The 19,245-nt window shown below is 32.7% G+C and overlaps 1 protein-coding gene across 5 annotated transcripts in view; it reads left to right on the top strand.

The window, feature by feature from the left end:
• The window catches only part of LOC126761499 (uncharacterized), a 116,878-nt gene that overhangs the window by 76,461 nt on the left and 21,172 nt on the right, over nucleotides 1-19,245 (top strand). For 2 of the 5 annotated variants that reach the window (XM_050477764.1, XM_050477762.1), the window contains exons 7-13: nucleotides 512-586; nucleotides 946-1,010; nucleotides 1,106-1,326; nucleotides 3,846-3,928; nucleotides 5,189-5,326; nucleotides 7,544-7,696; nucleotides 18,036-18,250. In XM_050477764.1, coding sequence (XP_050333721.1) covers nucleotides 512-586; nucleotides 946-1,010; nucleotides 1,106-1,326; nucleotides 3,846-3,928; nucleotides 5,189-5,326; nucleotides 7,544-7,696; nucleotides 18,036-18,250 — 950 coding nt within the window. Of the gene's footprint in view, nucleotides 1-511; nucleotides 587-945; nucleotides 1,011-1,105; nucleotides 1,327-3,845; nucleotides 3,929-5,188; nucleotides 5,327-7,543; nucleotides 7,697-9,971; nucleotides 10,125-18,035; nucleotides 18,251-19,245 lie in introns of all 5 variants that reach the window. The other 3 variants (XM_050477766.1, XM_050477765.1, XM_050477761.1) reach the window with 2 other exon arrangements.

Below are 19,245 nucleotides of genomic sequence, written 5' to 3'. Positions count from 1 at the left end.
TTTGAAAATTATAGAAAAAGGGAATTAAGCGATCTGAATTTTTATTCAGCGAAGACCTATCAACTAGGCAAAGGCTAATATGCTTCTCTTTAAGTTTTATACATGTATACGTAACCGAAACGTAACCTGAACTATCAACTCGGCTACGAATAACACACTTCTTTCGAGATTTTATATATGGTATAATGCCAACGTTGAAAGAACTACCCAAAACATTGGGGTATATATAACCGAAACAAACCCCAATTTTTATTAGGCAAAGAACTAACAACCGGACAAGGAATAAGATGACTAACTTGACAATTTTTATACATTTCGTGTGCATAGTTATAAGATTTAAGGTTTTTTTTGAAGCGAAGCTGATAACAATAGATAGCACCGACCGCCTTATGAATTCTTGCTACGTTAAAGAAAGGGGACAAAATTTCTTATATATGTTTTATATATAATTAAAAAAAACCTATTAAATATCCTTAGTACTTTAGTAAAGTCTTCGATTTCAATTTTACAGATGAGGATTTTTGCTGTGGTTTATCTTCACCGGATATGGCCAAAGTTAGCAACTCGAGGAGGCCACACAATCGCGGTTTGTTCTACCTAAATCCATAAAACTATTTTCTAGAAAAAAAGCACATCTACTACTTTTCCAAGCACTTTACTCTTGAGTTGTTGTAATGAAAAGCGCAGCGGTCGGCTATTTTGTGTTTGTAGATTGGCCTCTTTACTTGCTGGTTTATATCATTTTAGTTATTAGCGGTTATGCCACGTTAACTCATATAATTTTCTCTATATACATATATTTAATATAGCAAAAGATTTATGTATTTTCTTTTCAATAGAAATGACAAATTTTTTTAAATATTTTATTTTGAGCTATGTATATCATTAAATTTTTCATACAAACACCAATAATATAACCTTTATAAACCACAAATTTCAACGCAGGTACTTTGACGGTGAATGTGAATGTGTTGCTGCTCAGCTTGGCCTCGCCCGATGAGAGCAGTTTGGTGAGTTTTTCAAATGAAAATCTAACTTTCTTTTAGTAAGGAAAATAGATTGAAGCAACACTAATAAATTTCCGATACAACATCGCTTTCACCAGAAATACGAAGTCGAGTTTCTGCTAAATCAACAGTGGAACGATCCGCGTCTACAATATGGCAACAAATCGCATTATGACTTTTTGAATGCATTGCATCATCACGACAGCATCTGGACTCCGGACACCTACTTCATTATGCACGGCGACTTTAAGGACCCCATTATACCAATGCATTTCGCTTTAAGAATCTACCGTAACGGGACCATTACGTACGCAATGAGGTGTGTATGGGCGTTACAAGTAAAATTGAAACTTACAACGCATTAAATACAATTTTTTTAATAAAAAAAAGAGAAATATTGTAACAGTGACATTTTCGCGCACCGAATGGCGCCTGCATGGCGGCTTAAAACGCGCAACGAAATGTTTGAAAAATGCAAATTTTTACACAGCAAGTTTAGCTTACCAAATACAACCAACGCATAAGAAAAAAGAAAAAATAATAAAAAAAAACTAAAAATAAAAGAAAAACAAAGGAAAAAAATATAAAATATGAAAATAATACTTTGTCGCGTGAGCCATTTCATTAGTATGCGCAGTGACCAAGTGCATGCGCCACGCTTTGCGCTCGCTACGGCACTGCCGCGGCATTCACTCGGCTATTGTTTGCAGCGCGACATTTTTTAGTCACGCATCAGAAAATTTTGAATAAATAATTTCTTGCAGTTTATACATACATACACTTTTATATGTATGCATATATATGGAAATGCAAATGTTGGCATTAGTTACAGCTGTACACTATGGCGTACCTCAACGTTGGTTGCTGTAGCATGATGTTGCAAGTTTGCGTATTTTATGTGAGATTAGTAGGCGACGCGCAGTTTTGAAGCTTTAAGCAGGAAAGTGACTATTTTGCTGGTTTTCTTTTGTTGCGTATATATCTAAATGAAAGTTATGGTTTCTTACAAAATATCGTAGAATAAAAAATTTATTGACTCAAAAAGAAACTATATGTCTGAATATATATTTTTTTAATTGGATTTTAGCACTAATTCTCTGATATAATAAACTAGGCTGCTATTGAACGAAAACTGGAAATTAAAATTTTCTATGATCGGGACTTTAAATTACCAAAAACTGAATTCTAATAATACTATGAATACAAATTGCCACAAATGGCTTCGACGTCACACTGCCACTGGAAATAGAAAAAACCCTTCACAAATAAAAAAGTTTTCCATACAAGTACTTTATTCAGATCGTTCAGTTTGTATGGCAGCTATACACTATAGTGACCCGATCAAAACTATTTCTTCGGATATTGCATTATTTCTTTAGATAATAATCACCGCCAAATTTCTTCAAGATATCTTGTTAAATGAAAAAGTTTTCCATACAAGTACTTTATTCAGATCGTTCAGTTTGTATGGCAGATATATGCTATAATGGCTCGATATCGGCGGTTCCGACAAATAAGCAACTTTTTGTGGAGAGAAGGGCATGTGCAAAATTTCAAAACGATATCTCAAAAATTGAGGAACTAATTCGCGTATAAATAAACAGGCCCATGTTTATATACAGAATCGATGTTTTGAAATTCACAAGTGCCTATAACGCCTTAAAGCACTCTTATTGTAGAACCCTGTATTGTAATAATACAATCGAACAATTGTATAACAATAACAAGATTTTCTCGCTCCAAAGCCAATTGAAATTTCGAGCCAGTGGCCTGTACGTTGCCTGATATTTGAAAAAGCACCACGGCGTATGAGTAACATTTTAGCATCAATATGCGCCATTGCAAAATTAAAAAAAAATTAACTTGATATGCGTAGCTGCGTAGATTGCTATAAAATACATAATTATAATAAAAAAATAAAAAAGTAAGTTTATGCTCTGGTGGGAAATAATATCCGATTAAGTCTGTTGTAAATCGAAATCAGAAGTGTTCTTGAAGTCAGCCTAAAATAACGTAGATTTTTGAAACTCTTTGAAAATATATCTACTTTATCAATCATTTTGAAAATTTCAGGGTATATTTGTACATATTTTAAGAACACACAGTGAAATTAATGTTAATATATTTGGAGTTTTGGGAAAGCTCTGAAGGTGCTAAAAAGGTTCTCCGCTGCTCTTACTGCAGCAGTGAAGAGCCCTCTCCGTGGATGAGCCTTAAAAATAAAAAATTCTCGCTAAACTAGAAGATATTTTCTGTAGATTAACTTACGTTTAAAAAAATTCAAAAATTTAACATTACACCAAATTTTGGTCACTTTTTGCCTGCCAAAATGCGATTTTTGATCAGTTCAGAAGCCCGATTAAGTCATTGTATGTAGGTAGAATTATAAACAGAAAAGGCAGAAATTTATTGATGATCGGATCATTTGTCTTTGAGTTGTTACTACAGCAAATGCGAAAAACGCTGTGTCAAAAAAAAAAACGTTAAAAAAAACTGGTGCATCGGATTGAACTAAGCGGCTCCACTTTAAATGGCTGTAACTCAAAAACTATTTAAGTAATCGACTTGAAATGAATAGTATGTAATTGTAATTTTAAACTAAAAACAATCGTAATATGAAAAAAAGTGATTTTATCTTTTTAATTTTTTTCTAATTTACTTTTTAAATTATTTTTTTAGTTATTTTAATTTTTTTTTTAATTTAACACTAGTACGACGTCTTAGAAAAAGCTTTTCGTATTTATCTATTTTAAAAATTTGAATTCAAAATGAAAAAACAAAAGAAATTATACATTAAACATGCCATAAATTAACAGCTCACATTTTCTACATTTACAGACGCCACTTAATCTTATCCTGCCAAGGTAGCCTACACATATTCCCGTTCGATGATCCGAAGTGCTCCTTCTCCATGGAAAGCAGTAAGTAAATATTTATAAAATAAACACGCATAGCCAATATAATGAAATAATAAAGCGGCGAAAATAATAAAAATAAACGCTACACATAACAATGAAAAGCAATAAAAATATTTATGCGCGCATCAAAACAATTTTCATATTTACCACACACACACACACGCACGCCTTTTAATATTGTTTTTTAATGCATGGCGTGGTGCGTTCAGGTAAAAGCAATGTATTGTTTGATATTAATTAAAATTAGCGCAGCAATAAATAGTAAATTGCCAGCTTTCGTGTAAGAAGCGAAAACAGCAAAAACAAATGCGAGAAGTGAAAATGGAAAATGGCAAAATAAATGCAAAAAAAGTGCTGGATCAATTGAAAGCAGCATTTAAAAGGTGAACTGGGAATGGCAATACAATTCATTTTCGCATTTATGTGCTTCCGACAGCGTCACGTCAGCCGCGCCAGCAACACCGCACCGCCCCCACATGCACTCAGCTCAACGCTTATTGTGAGCAGCATATACTATATATTGTATACATCAGCTTAATAACTGCACTTGCTGTGAGGATGCCGGCGCTGAGGCAGCAGGCGAGTTGCTTTTGTTTGCGCGCGTTGCCAACAGCAAATATTTTGTCTGTCTATGGGCGCGCGACCGACATGGATAATAATGCCTGCTCTTCGTGCGCCTTCTTGCGCTTTTTCTTACTCTTATTTACCGGTTCTGCTTGCTGCAGCCGCATCAATTGTCTTGCCGCTGCGTTTCAGCTGTCGGGCGCTAGTTCCGTTGCTACGGCGTGGGCGCTTATTAATGAATTGTGTTCGTTATGGCTGTGCTGGCCATCAGAAATTTTTGTAGTTCTCTTTCTTAATGTTAAGCTGAGAGACATTTAATGATTTGTAATTACTCATATAACTCATTTTTTTGAACAAATGTAAAGAGTGCTGAGTAATGTCGTTATCGTGCAGATATATTGTAAAATAAAAGAGTTTTTCATGCAATGACTTGATTTTGATCGATCAGCTTGTAAAGTTCTTAGTTGTAGAGACTTTCTTAGAGGTGTTTTAGCACCTTTTTTTCAGAGTACTAAGCGGAAAAAATATTCGATTTTTTGTACCACCCTAAAGCACATAGTAGTTATATACCAAAAGCTTTTGCAACCTGCTAAAAATATATCTCTTTTACCAATATCACCCATAAAATATTTCTCTTCCACCAGCAACTTTTTTTATTTGATACTAAATTAATTTTCTATCAATTTCTCCAATTTACAGTTTCCTATGAGGAGGCGCAAATCAAGTATGTTTGGAAAAATGACGAGGACACGCTGCGTAAGAGTCCTTCACTAACCACATTAAATGCGTATTTAATAAAAAATCAAACAACACCCTGCGACCAAAATAGTTGGCGAGGTGAGTGAGTCGAGACTGATTATTACAAACAGTAATGTTTATATATAACCAATAAAACATACTATATATACATTTTTTTTTTGTTAAAAGAAAAAGTAGTTGCTAGAAAATATATTTGGCGTTGAAATAATTTTAATATAGTGATGTCATTATTTTTTCTTTATCTCCGTTATAAATATTAATAATATTATAGCGTTTGTGTGTCTGCTTTTCTGTATTTTTGAACTTCAGTTTTTTATAATTATTACAAATTATATATTATTATTATTATTATTATTATTATTATTAGTATTATGTTTATTATTTATATATTTTTTTTTATTTTTTTTTATAATAATATTATTATTTTTAATATTAATTGACCAACACTTTCTGATTTGGTTTGAGGCCCAACAGTCTAGTAATGAACCACAACATGCCAATTTAAGTTCTACTCGTTCCCATTTCTCAATAATTTAGACTGATGTACCTAACCTAGCAAGCTCATCAGCCTTTCAGTTGCAATACCGCTGTGGCCAGGCACCCAAACCAATCTAATAATAAAGTATTTCGTTGCTAGAGACAAGAAGGTTAGATATCCCTTCACTAGTCTTGAGCGCACAGTCAGCGTACTCAAGCCTAACATCGCTTCCCTACTATCGTTGTGGATGTTCAACACTTTGAAAGAGGCTTGAAAGACGCTACAGTGGTCAGGAAGCCTAAAACTGGAGCTGATTAAAAGTTCCCGACAGTGTACTCCTCACCACCAACTCTCCCCGTAAGCTTTGTTCCATCCGCAAAAAAGTTCACCGCCCTCTCCTCCAGCGTATTCTTCCTTCTCATGCCTCCCTTGAAGGTATGTGGGCAAAGAAATTCCTCTTCTTCGGATTCGGGTACCTAGTAATCCAGGTTTTGAGAAACAAAATCAAAGAGTGCGAAGATTCTATAGTGTACACGCCTATTCAAAGCACTGATGATCGCTTCCTGCAAAATACTGTTGAATGCCCGCTTGATATCGAGGAAGATTCCCACTGCAAACTACTTGTTCATTATGGTGCTCTCGAGCTAGGAAACAAGAGTGTGCAAGACAGTGTCCGCTCACCTACCTTTAAAATAGTCTTGCTGTGCCCTTGAAAATCGAATTCTAGGTATACTACTTTTTGCGTGCAGATCGGTCAATCTCCTAAACTTTTTATAAAGGAAGAGAGAGACTGAAGGGTCTAAACTTCTTGGCTGACAGATGTGATGGCGAAAGCGTGACAGCTCACTGTAGCTGATGGTGTCCTGATTGCTCAGAGTCCAACTACCACCCTCATCATTTCAATAACGCTTTAAACATGAAGATTCATGACATCCCTTTAACTTTCCACAGCAGATTTTCTACGAAGACCACTTTGAAAAAATATTTTAAGACAGATCACTAGACTAAATCTTCTATAGAGGCAGTAAAGCGAACTGTCAAAATAATGTCAAACAATCTAACAGACCTGCTATGAAACTAGTGTCAAAAAGGTCTCAAAGTAAACATAAATGTTTGACATTTATCTACAATACACTTTGGCCCTCTGATATTTCCAAATTGTTTTTGTGTTTTATTGGAGATTAAAAGTTATATATCTTTTCTTAACGATGAAATTTTGTCGACAGAAAGTATAAATCCATAATTTTCGATGCATTAATTTAGGTTTTGGAAGTTTTCAGAAAAAATAAAGAGTATATGAATAATATATAAGTGGAATGCTGTAGTTATTCTATAAAACATATTTCATAATTTTTTATTATTATTTTTTAGTTTTAAGTATTTCTAAATTTCTTGCAGTATTTTAAGCTAATTTTTCATTTTTTTAGTATATTGTCTAGTGTGATAATTTTTTTTTTACATAAAAAGTCCTCGTGATGCCTACATTTTATGTTTCATATATGTTATATGTTCGTAAACGCCGATTTGCAATTACTTAATATGTAATGTTAAATTATCATATGCCTACATATTTGTTTAGCTACAATATTGCCATATTGCTAGTTGAAAATGCCTGCGTAACTTGAAGTTGGTAGCAAATTTGCTTGAAATGTGTGAAAACAAAAATAGCATTGCCAGTTAGCTAGCGTCAATAACTATATTATAAACTGAATTTAACAAGCGTAAACACTATATTAATAAAATCCACTATCCAAATATATATATGTCTATATGAATGCCAACAACCGAACCAATCAACCTAACAAACAACAACGTAGGGCACTACAGCTGTCTTAGGGTCGATTTAATATTTACCAGAGATCGTGCATTCTATTTCACCACCGTTTTTATACCCGGCATTATACTGGTGACGTCATCATTTATAACATTCTGGCTAGAATGGAATGCAGTTCCGGCTAGATCGATGATAGGTAAAAATAAAACATTAATAACCACAAAAAATTAAACAAAATTGCCAACAACCCATCACAACTTACAAAGAAGTATACAAAACAAGAAACAAACTAAAATCTCCCATAATTCTCAACCCATTCACAAAAAATTCAAATAAATAAATCAGTAATATTTATTAGATATGCAACTACAAAACATTTGTTTACTTTTATGAACAAATTTTTCTTTGTCTGTAGTATGCCAGCTAACTTTTACATTTGTATGTATATTCAAAATTTGTTTGCTATAATTTTGAATGCTCGTACCGGTTATTTGCTAATGCTCACCCCAAATTTCACCACAGAACAATTCACCCACGGTAAATGCTATGCCAGTATACAATTCGAATAATCGTTTTGATTATATTGTAGTTTGCGTATTTTATTTTACGATTTCTTTGAATCATTATAGTAATTTTGTAATTATATAATAGTAATATTTGGAAAAAGTAATTTTATTAAATTTATTGTTGCGCAATTCATTTAGCAAAGTTCAAAGACAATTTATTTCAAAAAAAATTAATAAAATAAAATTTGAAAAAAAATTCCTACCGTCTCCCAAACATAACCAATGAAATCCCTGCCCTGCTCTAAAAGCGCTCGTTAGCCATAGCTGCATTCTAGCGCTTGCCCTTTACCGTTATTACCTAGAAATGCCTTTTTAACAAGCCTTGAAATATTTTTATAAAACCTTCTTATCTTATCTTGCCACTTTTATTATTAATTTTTCGCGTAATTTGAGGAAAATGTTGCAACAGATGTTTAGTTTGCTTGCCAGTGTTTAATTATTCCATATAATTCACATACGCTCGTGCTGATGTGGCAAGTAAAATATTTATTTATCGCCTTTATGCAACATATTTATGGAGTAAATAATTTTTTAGCCGTCTTTTTTTACATTCACTTAAAAGTATTTATTAGTAAAAACAAAATTGTCTTTAGTGCCTTGCCATTAGATTTAGCATTCTCATTTTCACACAAAGCAAAAACGAAAGCCTTAAAAACATTTGCGTTTTACTGCATGCAAAAAATTTTAAATTAAGAGTAGAAAACACAGAATTACTTTTAAAGAAAATTGCAAATCCCATATACCCAAAAATTATTATTAAATTATATTCCCATAACCTGAATACCAAAAAAGCTTTCAGGGATGCTTAGGTGAATAAGTATGCCAAAAGAAGCTTTGATGGATGCTTAGGTAAACAGGTATGCCAAAAAGCTTTCAGGAATGCTTAGGTGAACAAGTATGCCGAAAAGCTTACAGGGATGTTTAGGTCAACAAGTATGCACAAACCAAGCTTTCATGAAAGCTTAGATGGATAAATAATTAAAAAAGCTTTCAGGGATACTTAGGTGAACAAGTATGCAGTTGTAAGCTTCATAACATAGTTTGGACTTAGTAAGTAGGTACTTAGACTGCCACTAGTACAAAGCTTAGTTTTAAGTTATAATTAAAAATAGCCACAGACAATACATTTAGTTCGTGATAAATGAGAGTGTATGGGAATATGTATGTTATTTATGATATAAATTAACGAAAGCTTTTGCCGGAGTAACAAATAGACACAAAAGATAAATATGGTAATAATAATAAAATATTTCACAAAAAAAACAGTAAAATATCGATAAACTTTCACCAATGAAAGCTAGCAGGAATTAACATAAAGTAAATTTATATATTACTACTGTCAAAAGCAGTCATAGTTTATTAGAAAGCTCACTTAATTTTAACGCGTGTCTAAAGCTTTCATCATTTAAAGCTCACTTATGTTAAACGCGTATCTTAAGCTTTCATCATGAAAGCTCTATAAAATTAAGCGTGTGCCTAAAGCTTTCACCATAGAAAACTCTTAACTTAAGTGCGTATCTAAAGCTTTCACGTTTTTGTGCGCCACTGTCGCATAACTTTCACACTCGACTTCTACTCGTTTGTACCATAAAATGTCACTCAATGTGTTCGTGTCGTAACTTAAGTCATTTGTCTCGTCTCTGTCGTCGTCTCATACAATAGACTATGCTATAATCTAAGTACGTCCATAGTTTGTTCTAAATGTTCTACGTCTGTACCATGGACATATAAATACCGCATAGTTTTAGTCGAAATAAAATAACTATATTTATATTATGTACGAATAAAACGAATGCAAGCTACCTAACTGAATAGTTTAAATTTAGTAAAAATATGAAATAATTTTGCATAAAGCCATGCTGGCATTATCTACTATGTTGTATTGTGTGTATTCTTTTCCTAAAGGTAATTACAGTTGCCTAGAAGTCGAGTTGACTTTTACCAGGGATCGTGCTTATTATTTCACCACTGTTTTTATACCCGGCATTATATTGGTGACATCATCATTTATCACATTTTGGCTGGAATGGAATGCTGTGCCAGCCAGAGTTATGATCGGTATGTAAACATCTTAATAAGTTTAGTTAGAAATGCATTAAAACAAAAAAAATATATTATTTTTTTATGTGTAAGCTGAAAATTAGCGTAATTAGTTGAGGGTAGTTTAAGTTAGTCATAAGAGGGTGTGAGCTGAAAAATATAGGTAAAGCTTTTAGCGCAGTCAAAAATAACGATTAATGTATGCAGCAGGGGATTTTCAATCAAGATATATAGGAGAAAATTTTGAGTTTAATATATATATTTACATATATGTATAAATATGTAGTTGAGGATTTATGAATATTAAGCTTTAAGTAAGTAGGCATCACCACAAAATGTAGAAAAGAGTTGAAGCTTAGAAAAACGTTAAGTTGGCAGCTAGCTTTCTGATAATTTTATGTGTTCTGGACAATTTTTTTTAATCAACATACAAATTCACAGTTGCTTTCTTTCTTCCGACATAAATATGTTACTACCTTCAAAAGCCCATATTAATGAAATAAGCACAAAAGCTCAAAGCTCCGATTTTTTTTTATGTTTTTCTTTTTAACGCTTATATAAACAAATAACTTCTCTATAAGTAAGTGAAATAGATTTTCAAAAACAAGCAACAAAAAAGCTCTACTTTTAGAAATCACAGGCGACTTAAATTGAAAAGCTTTCAAGTCAAAAAAAAAGCTTTTAGCAAATTTTCAGTTATTTTTTTTCTTTCTTCCGACATAACTATGGTATGAGCTTCAAAAACTCAAATTAATGAAAAAAAGCTCAAAGCTCCCATTTTTTCACGAGATATCTTCATGAAATTTGGCATGGTTTGATGTTCAGATCGAATCACTATAGCTTATATGTAGCTGTCATACAAACTGCGCGATCGAAAGCAAGTACTTGTAAGGGAAACTCTCTCTTTTGACGAGATATCTTCATGAAATTTGGCAAGGATTAATGCCTAAGGCAGTGCTGCAATCTCCGAAAAAATTGTTCAAATCGAATTACTATAGCTTATAGCTGCCATACAAAATGATCAAATTTTTGTAAGGAGTATATTTCAATACATGAAAGGTGTTATAGCTTTGGTGCAACCGAAATTAACCCTTTTTCATGTTTTGTTATTTTTAAATAAATTAGTATACTAAAGTGTAAATTAAAAAACTTAAAATCTTTAGTAAAACACTGTAGCCTATAAATAGGTATTTTATAGGTTAGTTACTTGAATTCACAAGGTATGTGTTTTGCGCTAAAATGTTGAGTATTCAATTAAGTAAGTAGTTGTTTAGTTAGTAAAGATTAATTCACGCCCATAACATAAAAATTGGTAAAATCCCCAATTTTATTTATTTTAGTATTTTTCACTTTCGATAAATTACAACTCAACGGTATATATTAGCACAGCTACGTATTTCGCATGCGTAATTTGCAAGCTTTTAACAAATATTATGCATTTACACTTATTACTCATTGATATGCAAGGAAAATACACACACACATACACACAGCTGCGAACACGCAACACCAACAACTTTTAATATTTAATATTTAAGCCAAAAAAGTAGTTTAGTATTTATGTATATTAAAAAAAAATATTAATTTCTGTGAATTATATACAATTTTTAAACCACAAAAAAAAAATTAAAAAATATTGTAATTTGCAACCACAAACACCACAACAGAAAATACAATTAAAAATATTAAAAGTTCAACTTTTTATATGTGCTTATTTATTACCTTTATTACAAACGTCAAACCAATAAAAAATGTGTCAGAAGTGTTTACCACAACAACAACAACAACTTTCCAACTTTCAACAAAATATGCAGCGTGTGCAAATTGGCGCATTAAAGCTCGATAGAACGTAAGACCGCCGACGACGGAAATTGCACGTGCGTAAAGCAAGTGTAAGGGACTTAGTGGCAACACCAATGGCAAGGAGTAGCAGCATTTTCTGAAAAAATAGCAGCATACTTTATCACTTTGGCATATTCAAAGTTCGCTCGTTTGTTTTTCACATAAAACAAAAGTTGCGGCGTTTTCACAAACACCTGCACACATACACACACACTTAGATGCGCTAAAATAAATTTTTCGTTTAGTGCCAAAGCGTGTCACACGTAGCGGCAAGTGCGTAAGTCTGCAATCAAGCTGCCAAGAGCGCGCAAAGTAACCGTTAAACCTTATCTACACGCAGTAAAAGCATTAAAAATGCATTTGTGTCGGCGAGAGAAGCGTTTATTTCGAAGAAAATGCATTTTTGTTGTAGCAAAATGTGTTTGTGTTGAAAGGATATGTATTTGAGTGCAGCAAAATGCAACGCTGAGGTGCTGTGCACATCTCCTGCATGCCTTACTGCGAGCGTAAATAAATTTCGTCGTTAAGTCGCTAACTTGCGCGCTGTTATTGGCCGCGACAGGCTGCCAAAAGTTGTCACTTTGACGTAAGCAAAGCGAAATTGCAATTATATGGGGAATTTTGGAAAAGTTAGAAAGCTGGAAATGTTGAGATTTTAGTTAAAATAGTATTGTTGTTGTAACTGTTTTCATATTGAAGTTACAAAAGCATATTTAAGAAGATGCTGACCTCCAGCTGTTAACTTAGAAGCAGTTATTGGAGCGAAAATCACATCAAAATGTCATAATATATTCAGATCTTAACAAAATCAGCTCTAGAATTCTGCAGAAATTGTCAACTCTGCTGTCGATATTTTATAAAAAATGTATATTTAAATTTACTATTTATGATATAAGAAATTTAAGTGCTTCGGTTTTTTGGGGTATTAATTGATATGATGTGATGTTGGTGATGTTGAGTGTTGATATGACGTCATACGATGTAAAATAATGATGGCTATGATGTGTTATGAAATGGTATAATGGTGTGTAAAGTGACAATAAATGAGTAAATATGATGTGATGTGCTCTAATGCCGAATCATCGCCTACGTTGTGATGTGAAATGATGTTGTACTTTATACGAAAGGATATGATGATATATGATGGAGATAATGTGGTGCGACACTAAGTGGTTTGATATGAGATAATGTGAAGAATATGCTGTGATGTGATTAAATGTGTTATGATATAAAGTGAGATGTGTGATGAAATGGTCTGTGATGTAACATTAATTTATATGATGTGATGTGCCATTAAATCATATGATGCAATATAATGTGATGAGCTGCTATAAAAGCAATATTTTTTCAACTAATTTGCGAGAATGAAATATATCAAGTGATCACCAGCAAAGACCTATGCTGACATCAGATCATGTGATGTTATATTTATCATTTCTAAACTACACAAATTCACTGTACTTATGAAGTAATTGGTATACCAGCTGGCATTCTAATTTAAGGTTAAAAAATCTTGTGATTTGATACAGAAACTACACATACAAGTCTGCTAGTGGCAATTTTAAATGCGTTTGATTTGTCGCTTAAAGGAATGTGAAATCATGCGACTGATATCAAGTATAATAGCAGACAGTGCCAATAATTGCAAAATAAGGCAAGCTTACATGAAAGAAAGCCATGCTCAGCAACAACTAAAGCTTCAAACGGTAATTTACAGCACTACAATGTACAATTTCTTAAAGAATATTTTAGTTATTCACTTACGAACTCAAATCCTTGAACCCACAGTAAAAAAAGAAAGAAGAGAGTGCTTCAAAAAAGCGCATACGTGTTTGGAGTGCACAACACTTAGTTTGCACTGCAATTGGCAACTTCCTAACTACTTGCCTTACCCCAAAATACACACATGCATTCACAAGCACACATTCATGCGTGCTTGTAAGTGCTCTCGCGTACTTTGGAACAATTAAGCACTCGCAAATGAGCTACAAGTGGGCTACTGCTTCTTTTTTGCATTAGAAAGCGCTTGCTGCTGCATTTGGCACCCGTTTTTTAGTGTCACGTCCCTGCCAGTGCAGCCTAATTACCACAAAACGTCACTAACACTGGGCGAGCTGCAATCAAGCCGAAATGAAGTAAAATAAGCAAGCATCATAAGGCACAAACAAGTTGGCGCTTTTTGTATTGCAAACCTGACTTGCTCACAAAGAAAAGTGGCGAAACAAAGCCAATTATGGTTACTGCTTCTACTGACACCGTCTGTGTGGACACTTTATGCATTGAAGGGGTTTCTACTTACAACTAAAAGCAGCCAAAAGAGTGTGGTCAGTGCTTTTAAATTTAGTAGAGAGCTTGTGGTATATTTACTTATACCGTTAAACATCTGCCTGCTGTTTACGGTAGCTGAAAGCTTTTATTTAGCTTTCGATGCGCTTAAGTGAAAGTTCTAAGCAACTAAGTAAGTGCTTCCTTATTTGTGGTTTAGTTTTTTTCTCTCCATATACAACTGTCTATTTATTACGGAAATGAATTGAGCCAGTACTGGGAATTTAGATTTTTGTACAGCTATACAAGTACACAGTCCAAAGCACTACCACGGAAGCAATAAACATTTTTACATATTTCACTGACTGGCAGCGCTTTGTGCTTGTTAAGGAAACCAGGAAGCCAGCAGGATATTCGATTTTTACATACACACTACCAGCGTCCACTGAGAGCGCTGCTTGATTGCCAATAATTTTTGATATGTATATCCCAGAACAATATGGAAATAGTGAAGTATAATTTGTAGTCACAAACGATAGAATATCGGTAGTTTGTCACTAGTTCTTGAAGGACTAGTACATTAAGCCGAAAACTATGAAACATTCTCAAAACTCTCTCTTCGACACTAGAAACATACTCAAATGTGACCATAAACAAAATTTTCATAAAAGCTTTCAGGCATTCAGAAAGCTTAAAGCTTTTTAGAACCATTTCTTTTTCGAAAAAACAAGTTGCATACTACAAATAGTTACACATGTATTTCAAACTGAAAACGAAAAAAAAATTTCAAGTATTTCAATTTCAGCCATTCAGAGAGCTTAAAGCTTTGAAGAACTCTATGAAGACAACTAGCAGAACAAAGTGCCAACATATTCCAAAGTAATCACAAATAAAATTTTCATATGAGCTTTCAACCATTCAGTGAACTTAAGGGGCTATACCAGTGTGACACTTTCAAAAAAAAAAATTTTTTTTTTTTTGCTTTTTTCGATAGCTTATATATTCAAAAATATCCTGTGAAATCGGCGAGGTCGTATTTTAAATAGTTTTTGAATGGCAGCGTTCTAAATAGCGACCGCTCAGAGGTGCAAACATATATATGTAAGTGAAACTTTAAACGCGTTTTTCTCGAAACGACATTTTTCAAATTTGCTGACATTATAACTCAACGAGAAATTAGCCGATCGACTTCAAATTAAAACTGGATATAGTTGAATACATTTGCTATACAATAGACTACGATCTTTTTGATTGGCTGAAAATTGTCAATTTGGCATTAAAAAAACGACAATTTTTTTCGTAAAAAAACGATTTTTTTTTCAAAAAGGCGCCATTTTCTTAATTTTTGATATTTTTCAAAGATCGTAGTCCATTGTATAGAAAATATATTTAAGTTTAAAAAACATTTTGAATTTTTTTGTTTCAGCTACTCAATCGATCGGAATCATGCCAGCAGTTGAGGCACTTTTTTTTTGGCACTTCCGCAGACAGCACATTACTCCGTTATTTTTCAATATTTTTGTAAAATTTTTTTTTTTTTAATATAGCTAAAAATATAATTTATTACGTCCATAGAACGTCGAAACATTCAATCTAGTACTTTCTTTTAAAAAAATTCACGAAAATCGCCTAATTTTTCATGCGTCACACTGGTATAGCCCCTTAAAGCTTTTTAGAAACTAATCTTTTTGGGATAACCACAGGTGGTTTATTAGAAATAGCTGAAAAAATTATATCGATATTATATACATAGAAATCCACTCTGAGATCTACTTTGTAAACTTTCTAAGTAATACTCTAACACTATCGACCAGTTATGGTACACGTACGTAACTCTTTATTTGACCTCATTGATTGTTCTCCTCAGTCATATATGGTATATGTATGTATCGCAGCCGTTTTGTGGCTTATGCAAAGAGCAAACTATTTGCGGCCGGAACTGGCTTGTAACCACGCAACAGAGCAGCGGTTTAGCACATCCGCTGTCAATAAAAACATCGGACATCGTAACTTGCAACATTTTGTAGCAAGTTTATTCATAACTATGAAAAATAACATGTGAGCACTTAGCTTCAGTATAAGCAATATAACGGATATAGTAAAATAAATAGCAATGAACCGGAAGGATGCTTAGTAAAGAAAGAAAGCAAAATAAATGATGCGTACTCTATTGCGCTGAAATCTACAGGGTTTATTTAACCGATTAACTACAGCTAAGTAAATATTTATTATATCATTGGCGAATGTGTATTTTATAAGCATTTCGTGTTTGTTGGGTTTTAATGCTCATTGTCGAGAGATAAGACGCAATGTTAACATAAAATAATACAAATATAAAAGCACAGTTGTTAAAGGTATATTTTTTGTATTTATGTACGCAGCTTTTCGCTTAAAGAGCCGTATATGTTTACATATATACTGACATAACATTTTTCGAAAAAGAAGATATATATAAATTTAACCTCAATTCTCTATTCTTAAAAAGTTTAAATTTTAAACCATTCATAAATATAAACAGCATCTTCAAGTACCTCGTACCACAGTGGTAAGTGGCAAGCAAATTGAGAATGGCAAGCAGAAAGCGTACAATATAATAAAGTAAGACAAAATATGCTAAATTACATTACATTATGCATTTTAGTGAGTAGTTAGGGCCGGAGTTGCAGCACAACGCAATCAGCCACTTGTTGTGCGATATACAATTGCTACTGCCACTGTCGGTAGTCAAATTGAAGCATAAATAAATATTAAGATGCAGATGCAGATGAGTGTTGGCTTATTCTGGGTAGCTGCAATGAGAAAAAATGTGCATTATGTCGTAAATTTAAGAACTTTAGGTAAATTGCATGAGCTGCAATGCGAGAAGTTAACGACGCTGTAGATAAGAGCTTGCTTTGAGATATTGCTGGAGATTTGCGAAAAGTAAAGCATTGAAGAAAGCAAATTTTCTGGGTTAAAGTGTATAAATAAAGGGAGAAATGTTTATATATTTTACTTAAAAGATCATTTGTCTAAACAGGCGTTATCGGTCCACCATAGCATACAGTTGCCATATAAACTGAATGATCGTAAAAAAGTGCTTATATCAAAAACTTTTTCATTTGACGAGATATCTTCACCAAACTTGTCACGAGCTATTGTTTCAGGCAGTCGTACAATCTTCGAATAAATTGTTTATATCGGGTCACTATAGCATATATGTACATAGCTGCCATAGAAAGTCACCTATCGAAATCACATTGCTGCAAGGATCCTTTTGTATTTATGAATGAACCTTGTGTTCTCGAAATGGCTATAATTATATGTTACATAACTATTCAATATTTTAGTAGAATGATCGAAATACTATATTAGTATTAAACATATTTGTAAAAAAAAACTTGTTTTTTCTATAAGAAAGCAAAAAACAACATCACAAAAATATAATATTTAAAAATAAATGCACTAAATACAACCACTGAATGCTAAATATTTGTGCACACAGCTATTTTAAAAAACTTAAGATTATTTTCACCTAAATAACTTGTTTATATACCTAATATATTTAAATTTTACACAAAGTGCCACAAAACTTAAAAAAAACACATTAACTAAACTCACATAATTCATTGAAATTTTAAAAACATACCTGCCAATAATCCGTATCATATAAATAACTCACCACACCTACCAAATAACTAACATCAACCCATTACCAAAGCGCTCCCTGATCATTCCAATATTATATTACTCATATATGATATCAAACTCGATAAATTAACTGACTTGCTATTTTATGCTTTTGTTTTGTTTTCTGTGTTGTGTGGCAACCAACAAATTTAGGTGTAACAACAATGTTGAATTTCTTTACAACATCCAACGGTTTCCGCAGCACACTGCCCGTCGTCTCCAATCTCACCGCTATGAATGTTTGGGATGGCGTTTGCATGTGCTTCATCTACGCCTCGCTACTGGAGTTTGTATGCGTGAATTATATGGGCCGCAAGCGGCCACAACATAATGCTGTCTATCGACCTGGCGAGAATCCTGTCACACAGGTAATAAAACAATATCTCACACATACACAATACAACACAACACACCCACTCACCCACACACACAACCATATTGATTTGTCTGTACCATTACTATCTCTCTATACCTCTCTATATGTATTGCTAACACACTCTACATTTAACCATTCATTCAAAACCACAACGCGCAACACTATATCTATCTCTGTCTATGACACTTGCGCGTACAACTAAAACCGGCTGAGAATTACAACATACATTTTTCTTTATGAACGAAATTCATGATTTACTAAATTTCAAAAAATGAGGTAAAAGCCAACAATTAAATGGGCTGAGTGTATTTATATATAATATTTTTTTTAAAGCTATAAAAAAATATTAAAAAATTTTAGTATTACCTAACCACAAGCAAAATTCCATACCAACCATCGTGCATTCTATACTCTCCGCCAATAATTACTGTTAACATTTTATGTTTTACAAATTTTCCTACTATTTTTATTTCACTCTTTTTAACACTTAATATACTACTTTCCTCTACAACACTTGCTATACTTTTGCCAAATTAAAAAAGTAAAATTTCTTAGCATATTTAAACTTGGCTACGAACGCCTGTTTCTCTATTTATATGTCCTGAAAATTATGCTAATATTTCACATACCCGTGGCTGAGTATAAAAACCAACTACAGTCCATTTCAAAATTATGCGTAAAGCTGAGTAATAAACCTAGTATTTTACTTAGGCTTGCTCTTCAAGCATTTTCCTTAAATTTTAATATCTATATTTAATTTTTTAACTTTCGCATATTTTGTTGAACTATTTAAATCTTTTAAATAAAAAACTAACGTAACAGCACGTTTACGAGATTTTTTTATTAAAAATATATTAATGTTTATTAAATTTTTTTTATTAAAAATTCATGAATTATGAAAAAAATTATTAATTTTTTTTTTTTAATTTAATAATTTTTTTTTTAAATATTATTTTTTTATTTTAATAAAATCTGTTTTTTTATTAA

This window comes from Bactrocera neohumeralis, chromosome 6, assembly GCF_024586455.1.
Source record: "Bactrocera neohumeralis isolate Rockhampton chromosome 6, APGP_CSIRO_Bneo_wtdbg2-racon-allhic-juicebox.fasta_v2, whole genome shotgun sequence".
Lineage (NCBI taxonomy): Eukaryota > Metazoa > Arthropoda > Insecta > Diptera > Tephritidae > Bactrocera > Bactrocera neohumeralis.
Note: the sequence above shows the minus strand (reverse complement) of the source record. Positions and strands in the feature narration are given on the sequence as shown.